The 8,998-nt window shown below is 18.9% G+C and overlaps 4 protein-coding genes across 4 annotated transcripts in view; 2 read left to right on the top strand and 2 right to left on the bottom strand.

The window, feature by feature from the left end:
• Positions 1-1,734, top strand: part of PGSY75_1207700 (blood stage antigen 41-3 precursor) — a gene marked incomplete at both ends in the record, with an annotated part of 2,125 nt that extends 391 nt beyond the window's left edge. Inside the window, 7 exons of the mRNA XM_018786668.1 lie at positions 123-185; positions 273-599; positions 739-822; positions 935-1,042; positions 1,157-1,225; positions 1,312-1,406; positions 1,518-1,734. Coding sequence (XP_018640532.1) covers positions 123-185; positions 273-599; positions 739-822; positions 935-1,042; positions 1,157-1,225; positions 1,312-1,406; positions 1,518-1,734 — 963 coding nt within the window. Of the gene's footprint in view, positions 186-272; positions 600-738; positions 823-934; positions 1,043-1,156; positions 1,226-1,311; positions 1,407-1,517 lie in introns of the transcript that reaches the window.
• A 529-nt stretch (positions 1,735-2,263) lies between these two features.
• PGSY75_1207600 (putative tRNA delta(2)-isopentenylpyrophosphate transferase) lies at positions 2,264-4,072 on the top strand (the record flags this gene model as incomplete). The annotated part of the gene is made up of 1 exon (XM_018786666.1): positions 2,264-4,072. The coding sequence occupies one exon, from the start codon at positions 2,264-2,266 to the stop codon at positions 4,070-4,072; it is 1,809 nt and encodes a 602-aa protein (XP_018640531.1).
• Positions 4,073-4,456: 384 nt separating this feature from the next.
• PGSY75_1207500 (hypothetical protein) lies at positions 4,457-5,250 on the bottom strand (the record flags this gene model as incomplete). Its single annotated transcript, XM_018786665.1, has 3 exons — positions 4,457-4,641; positions 4,758-5,058; positions 5,188-5,250. The coding sequence occupies 3 exons, from the start codon at positions 5,248-5,250 to the stop codon at positions 4,457-4,459; spliced, it is 549 nt and encodes a 182-aa protein (XP_018640530.1).
• A 1,065-nt stretch (positions 5,251-6,315) lies between these two features.
• PGSY75_1207400 (hypothetical protein) lies at positions 6,316-7,662 on the bottom strand (the record flags this gene model as incomplete). The annotated part of the gene is made up of 2 exons (XM_018786664.1): positions 6,316-7,271; positions 7,431-7,662. 2 exons carry the CDS (start codon positions 7,660-7,662, stop codon positions 6,316-6,318), a joined length of 1,188 nt encoding a protein of 395 aa, XP_018640529.1.
• Between the last annotated feature and the right edge of the window lie 1,336 nt (positions 7,663-8,998).

The following is an 8,998-nucleotide window of genomic DNA, read 5'->3' as shown; positions in this document are numbered from 1 at the left end:
AAAAAAAATAAAATAAAAAAAAAAAAATATTTTAAAAAAGATTTTTATAAATTTTAAATTAAATTAATAAAAAATTTTTTTTTTTTTTTTTTTTTTTTTTTTTTTTTTTTTTTGAATCTTAGCCGTTGCCACAAGTTTCTGCAGAAATAAAAATTTTGGAATCTGCAAGACTCAAATTGGAAGAGGTGAGAAAAAAATTATACAGTTTACAATAATACAAAATGATCGAAATTTCATGGGAACTATTTACTTAATTCTTTATATATTTATAGGGCATGATGCAAAAACTGGAAGATGAATATAATAAGTCCTTGTCCATGGCAAAGTTGAAAATAAAAGATACGGTTGAAAATTCATTAAGCATTTTTAATGACCCCGATATGTTAAGTTCTGTTATTTCCAATTCAGTAAAAATTTTAAAAAAAAAGAAAAATTTAAGAAAAATAAAGGAAACCAATGATGAAGAGAAAACTTCAAAAAATGCTTCACAAATGTATGAAAGAAAAGGTGGACCATTACCACCACCAGAACTTAGAAAACATACGTCATTTCTACAGCAAAATTATTTAAACAAAACTATTCCTTCTGTAAAAATATCGGTATGGAAAATAAAATATATATATATATATATATATTTTTTATATATAAATTAATATGTAAAATATGAATGAAAAGGCTAAAACGTATAATTTTTGAAATTTCTATTTTTTTTGTTTTTTTTTCGAAATACTTCTCAAGTTAACTGAAATAAGTGAACCTAGCGTTTTAATAAAAGAAAAAATTGAAGAAATAGAACAATACAGAACAGATGAAGAAGTAAATGTAATATTTATAAGAATAAAAAAATATATGAATATAATGTTATAATATGTCCTTTTAATAATATATGAAATATCTCCTTTTTTTTTTTTTTTTTTTTAATTTTATTTCCTAGATGTTTGAAACGGCTATATCTGAATTAGATATATTGACAGATATAACAATGCTAGAATTAGAAAAACAAATACAACTTCAATTGAATCCCTTTTTGGTTGATAAACAGGTAAATATATATATATATATATATGTATGCATGTATGTGTGTATATTATATTTATATAAGAAAATTTACTTATTTTAATCACCTATGTTATTACATAATAACATTTTGCTACAGATTGTACATAGAAGCTTAGAGAAAGAGTTGAAAGAACTGGGAAAAGCTGAAGAAAGGGAAAAAACGAAAGTATATTCCTATATAATATTTAACAAAAAAAAAAAAAAAAAATTGAGAGAAATATATAAATAATATTTATTTTTATTTATTTATAGAAAAGTTCTCTAAGTCAATCATCATTTTTAGAACAAGAAGAAAATGAAAATACGGGGAATATCTTAAATGTAAAAATAAGCCAAACGGATTATAAGTATTTTTTTTTTTTAAAAGAATTATAAAACTTATACAAAAAAAAAAAAAAAAAAAAATATACATAATATATAATATTCTTATATATATTATAATTTTTTTTTTATGACAGTTATCCAACTATAGATGAACTGGTTATGCAAATGCAAAAGAAAAGAGACATTACAGAAAAATTAGAAAGACAAAAAATTTTAGAATTACAAATGAAATTATTAAAAGCACAAAGTGAAATGATAAAGGATGCTCTACATTTTTCTATTTCAAAGGTTATAGCTCAATATTCACCCATAGTAGAAACATTAAAATTACAGACTTTGAAAAATTTTTAGAAATATAAATAAAGGAATTGTTGACTAGAAGGAAATTTTTTTTTTTTTTTTTTTTTTTTAATTTTCTTTTTTTTGATTGTTTTATTTTCCCCTTAAATTTTTATTACCATATAAAAAAAAAAAAATATATATATATATATTTATTTTCATTTTGTACTAAATTGTTTCTTATTAATTGTATATATACATATTAACTATAAATTTGAAAAAACAAATGCCCCTCTCTATATTTTGTTAACATTTTTTTGTAAACACTTATATATATATATAATATATACAAAAATAGAAGATTAAAAAATATATAATAAAATAAGAATAAAAAAAATAATATGATAAAATAAGAAAAAAAAGATTAATATCAATATATAATATATATATTACATATATATATATTTATTTATTTTATATATAGATTTAATTAATATTTATTCATATAAACCTTTTAAAGGAAAAAGCTTTTTAAAAAAAAAAAAATATCTATTATACCAATATGTATATATAATTCATATATATATATTTATTAATATAAATGCCTTTTAATAAATATGTGATACTCATATACTTTATATTATTACTAAATATTAATTTATTCAAAAAAAAAAAAATCAATACTTCTACAATAGTTGGTAATTGTTTTATGGTATATGATAAGAATAATAAGTTGAATAAAATAGAATATATAAAACAAAAGAATATATTAGAAAAGGAGAAATATGTTTTTAAGAATTTTTTGTTAAGAACAAATATATATAAGAAAAAAAAGAATATATTAAAATTATTGTATAAAACTAATAGTAAGGTAAAGACAACGAGCTGTCAACAAAATAATAAGAACAGAAAATGTTATTCATATTTAATAAACAATAGGCATATAAATAATACAATAGAATGTTTACACAAAGTATTAAATAATAGTAATCATAAATTAGTATCAAAAGGATTCAAAAAAAACAATGTAAAGATTTATATGAAGAATTCAAATATTAATGATAGTGATATAATGAATTTATTAAAATTAAATGGAAAGGAAATGAATATGGATAATAGTAAAATATGTAAAAGTGTAAATAATAAAAATGAGGAAGGAGACATTGAATTATTGTCACATAAGACGAATGATATGATAAATAATTTAAATGATGATCATATTAAAATTATGAAACCTCTTGATATTACTCAATTTAAATTTTTTAAAGATGGAAATTCAAAAAAAAAAGAAAAAATTATTATAATTATAGGTGTTACGTGTAGTGGTAAAACTAAATTTAGTATAGATTTATCTGAACAATTAATGAAATATAAAATAAAAAGTGAAATTATAAGTGCAGATTCTATGCAAGTGTATCAAAATTTTAATGTAGGTGTAGCTAAAGTCGAAGAAGAAGAAATGAGAGATGTAAAACATCATCTTCTAGATGTATGTCATCCAAATGATACCTTTAATGCTCACAAGTATATAAATTATACTATACCTCTTATTAAAAATATGAGCGGAAATAATAAAATTCCTATTATTGCTGGAGGAACCTTGTTATATATTGAATCCTTATTGTGGGAATCAGTAATTGATATAAGAAAAGAAGAAGAAAAAAATGAACAAACAAATAATGAGCAAATAGATAACAGAGAAGATGAATATTTAGATGAACAATTACAATCAAATAACAATATTAAATGTAATTCTGAAAAAAATGATGATATAGTAGAATTAGATAAATATGTAAATAAAACAAATGAAGAACTGTATGAAGAATTAAAAAATATTGATGAAGAAAGAGCTAATCAATTACATAAAAATGATAGAAAACGTGTTTGTAGAAGTTTAGATATTTTTTATACATATAATAAAAAACATAGTGATTTAATAAAAATAAAAAATCATAAAAATAATAATATAGATAAAATGAGATTCTTTCCATGTATATTTTATTTAGATTATAATGATGACGAACTTTTAAAAATGAAAATAAAAAATCGTGTGGAATTAATGATATCTAACGGATTGTTAGATGAAGCTATTAAATTAAAACAGATAAACAATGACCGAAATTTAAGCTTCCTTACAAAAGGTATTAATCAAAGTATTGCATATAAAGAATTTGATGAATATATTAAAAAAAAAATGGATAACATAGATGATCCAAAATTATTCGAAAAATGTAAAGACAATTTAATAAGAAGAACATATAAATATGCAAAGAAACAAAGAAGATGGATATCAAACAGATTTGTAAAGGTTTATAACGTTGAATTGAACAAAATAGATGTCTCAAGTGATTACGAGAAACAGTTAAATAATGCTATAGGCATTGTCTTGAAGTTTTTAAAATGTCAATGAAAAATATATATATATATATATATATATATATATATATAACAAAAAAAAATATTAAGGCGTGACAATAAAAAAAATGATATAATATAGTGTAATATAATATAAAAACAGAATACCAAAAAAAAAAATATGTATATATATATATATATATATATACAACTATGAATAATTGTTTACTAAACATGATTTATACTAAAAAAAAAATTAATCTTCTTGTGAATTTGTCTTTATTTTTTGTAATATTATATATATATATATATATATATTTATTTATTTATATATCATAACTATATAATGTTGATGTATATTCCAGGTGATAACAATTTTTAAAAATTAACTGACTATATAAAATTTTGATGTTATTTTATTATTTCTTTTTTTAAACTTTTAATAACTACTACTTGGTTGTATCACATTACAGATATGTTTTTTTTGTTTTAAATGATCATTTTTAAATGCTTCAGTTAAAATAATATTTTTATCTCCCAACTTAATACCTTGATAATTTAATAAAACCAAGGTGGCATCACAAGGTTTCTTAAATTTTAAAATCCCGTGTCCCATATTTCGTCCTAAAAAGAAATAATTATATAAGTATATAATAATATATACATATAAATAAATATAAAAAAATATATACACATATATACATATATATATATATATATATATATATATGTTTACATACCTGTAAATCTATTTTTCTTTATCTTTGCTATACAGTTATCTATTCCAACAAAATAATTGAAAAAGTGTGTAACATCTTTTGAAGACAGTCTATTATCCAAATTACAAATAAATAAATAATTAGCTCCAAGTGTTATTGAATTTGCTGTATGCTTATTTAATCGAACTCTTTCTCTGGTTAATTCATCTATATGAGTTTCTCCTGAATCTTTAATGTATGGAATTGTTCTATACTTTCTAAAATATCTAGTTCTATATAACTTAAACTTTGTTTTATGATATTGTTCACCTTCCCATTTCAACTGTACAGAAATGTAAACATATATATATATATATATGTATTTTTATTTTTCTTTTTGGGGTATATATTCCATATAATCATTTTTTTGGTATTATAAATAAAATACGAAAAAATTTCCTTTTTTAATTACCTTTTTTATAACAAAAGAATGGATCATATTCAATAAAAGAATAAATATAATCTGTATTTTCATGACGCTTTAAAGAGTGACATGTTTCATACTAATAATGAAAAAGATATTTTAATAAAAATTATATCAACACATACATATTAATAATAATAATATTATTTTTATTACTATTATTAAAATCGTGTATATATTTTATTGAGATAAATCCAAAAATATTATACACAACTAGAAAATATCATCATTCATACAGTATATTATTTATACTTCTTTACATTACTCATATTATAAGAATATGTACTTATATATAATATTTAACTTATATGTGTTATGGTTCCACTATTTGATATATTAATATTTTTATTAAATGAATAAATCTTGTAAGTTTATATATTTATTACATATTATAAATATAAAAAGCGTAATTTATATTTATGTTTTTCCTTTTTAAATAAAAAAAAAATATTAAAATTACATAAATGATTAAATCATAAAAATTAAGGAGAAAAAAATATATACATATATTATTACATGTATATATATATATATAAAAGAAAAAAAAAATGAACAGTGAAACATTAAAACATCAACTATATATAAATAAATATATATATTTATATATTTTAATAAAGAACGAGAGCTAAAAAACAATGATAAGGTCTATCAAAAAAATGAAATAATAAAATTATACATACAAAATATATAATTTGATCAAAAAAAAAAAAAAAAAAGAAAAACAAAAAAAGATGATATAAAATGAAAAATAACAAATTGTTTATATATACGTATATATATAATATGTTTTTTTTTTTTTTTTTTTTTTTTTTTTTTTTTTTTTTTTTTTTTTTTTTTTTACTATTAAATTTTAAAAATAAAAAATTTTTTTTTTAAAAAAAAAAAAAAAAAAAAAAAAAAAAAAAAAAAAAAAAAAAAAAAATTTAAAAAAAAAAAAAAAAAAAAAAATTTTTTTTTTTTTTTTTTTTTTTTTTTTTTTTTTTTAATTATATGTGTATACTATTAAATTGTACACATAAGAAATATTATTTATAAAAATAAATAAATAAATAAATAAATATAAATATAAATATAAATATATATATATATATATATATTTATTTATTTATTTATTTTTTATGTATTATGAACTTTGATTGCATTTGAATAAAAACTCTCAACATGTTTGAGACGATCACGTTCATGTTCTGAAAGATCGTTTAAATATTCCCTATATATTTTATCATCTAATTTGAAACTATCAACCATTTTCAAATGTTTAACAAATATTTTTTTAGAAATATTTGAATCAAATTCTATAATAAGAGGTTTAATAAAATCATTAGATTCTATAATAATTGAATTACTTGGTAAAATATATTTAATTTTTTCTTTTTTACATAACGTATCTATCATATGTCCATTAACTATAATATTATTAACATTATTCATAAATATATATCTTAGAAATTTCCCCTTTTCAAATATTATAGCATTACTTATATAATTATAACACATAAGAGCTTCAATTCTTTCTTTTGTAGATAAGAAATATATATTTGTCTTAACTCCTTTCATTAATGTTTTTGATGGTGCTTCCAAATTTTTCTCTTCTTCCTCATTTTTTTTTTCCTCCTCTTTTTTTTCTTCTATTAATTCTTCTTCAGGCTGTACTTCTTTATCCTCTTCTTTTTCTTCTTCGGTTTTAAGTCCTTCATCTTCCTCTTCTTCAACTTCTTCTTCAACTTCTTCTTCAACTTCTTCTTCCTCTTCTTCTTTTTCTTCTTCCTCAACTTCTTCTTCTCCTTCCTTTTCTTCCTCCTCTTCCTCTTCTTCTTCTTCCTCTTCTTCTATTTCTTCCCTTTCAATTTCCCTATAAGACGCACATGTGTTTGATTCAATTTCCATACTTTTTCTGCTTGTCTGTGTAAAAGAAATATCTGATAATGTATCTATCGAATGGTTATCTTGAGCGGATTTATTTTCATCGGATTCGTCAAAATTAATTATTATGCTAATACTTGACGATGTATTAGTCTTTTCGTATAAATTCTCTTCTGGCTCTTTCGTATCTTCTGTGCTGTTTTTCCTATCTAAAAAGTGGAATAATAATAAAAAAAATAAATAATAAATTATAATACATATAATATAATGAATAAATAATAAACATTTAAATTGTTTATTTGTTATCTTATTTAATTGTTTTTTTTATTTTTATCATATATATATATATACATATATTAGTGACAAACCATTTTCGTTTGATGCAGATGATATAGAAGCAAAAGTGCATGATTTAGGAAATATACTTTTTTCATCAATATTTGATATATCTACAATTCTTCTAAAATGTCCATTTCTTAAGCGAATCAATTTTACTCTCTTTTCATTCGTTCTACTTTTTGTACTTTGCCTACTACTATATTTCTTTTTTAAGGACGTCGAGGTAAATATGTTGCTTAAAATTGTAAAATAATCAGACATTTTTTTTTTTTTTTTTTTTATTATTTTGAAAGGGAAAATATGTAAGAACAATTAAAATTTAAAAAAGGTATCAATTGATAATTCAAAAGATATGACAAAAAAAAAAAGATCATATATATATATATATATATATATATATATATATGTGTATGTTTTTATTTTTATTTATTATATATATGGTTCTTCTTAAGGATTTAAGGTTTTCAAAAAAGTGAAAAAAAATAAAATGAAATAATATATAACAAATAATGAATATCATATAACAAATGAAGGTACAAAGTAATTCATAATATGAAATAAATAAAATGACCAAGACAAAACAAATTAAAAAAAAAATAATAAAAAAGAGCTTACACAAATAAATATATATAATTTAAATAATTTTTTATTCAATAGACATAAGAAAACAAATATATAATATTTTATATACAGATCTACAACATGCATGTTATATAAAAAAAAAAGAGAATTCTTTGTTTTCCTTTATTTTGATCCCTTTATATTTGGTTAAATGTATATAATAATATAATAGATCCTTTTTCAATTCATATCTGATAAAATTAAAAATATATATATATATATATATATATATATATATACATACATATAAATAATATTCATTTCTGCTTCAAATTATGATTATTAAAATAATTGTATTTTTTTTTTTTTTTTTTTTTTTTCTTACAATATATTCAATCCCAAAACATTCTTTATTTTTTGAAAAAACACATACATAATTATTATAACATTTATAAATTAAAATATTCACTTATATTTAATATCTCCATTTTTAAACAACCAAAAATAATACGTTGCATTCATTTATTATCTGAACATTTAAGATTAATTAAAAAAATGAAATAAAATAAAAGGAACATTGATAAATATTTAACATGTCTCTATATCATATAAACCATTTTATATTTTCCTAATAAATTCTTTATATAACTTCTGAGTGTTTATAAGAAATATTATAATATGTGATAGATATCCCCACCAAAAAAAAAAAAAAAAAAAAAAAGTTTATATAGTAATGTGTGTGTCTTTATGTTACGCCATCATATCAATATAAAATATTTTTAAAAACAATTTAAAGTTGTCTATATTTTTTCTTTTTCTTTGCGGTAAACAAAATGTATGTTCATTTTCCAAATCATTATGATTGTAATAAAAAATAAATAATAATAATAAAATAACTCCTATTATCTTAAAAGGAAAAGCGTATATACACAAAATTTGAGGTACACCATATTATAATATTAATATAATAAATAAATACTAGAAAATATGTTTTAGTTTTTTTCTCTTCTTTTTTTTTTTTTTTTTTTTTTTAAAG

Source organism: Plasmodium gaboni, chromosome 12 (assembly GCF_001602025.1).
Source record: "Plasmodium gaboni strain SY75 chromosome 12, whole genome shotgun sequence".
In the NCBI taxonomy this organism is placed as follows: Eukaryota; Apicomplexa; class Aconoidasida; order Haemosporida; family Plasmodiidae; genus Plasmodium; species Plasmodium gaboni.
Note: the sequence above shows the minus strand (reverse complement) of the source record. Positions and strands in the feature narration are given on the sequence as shown.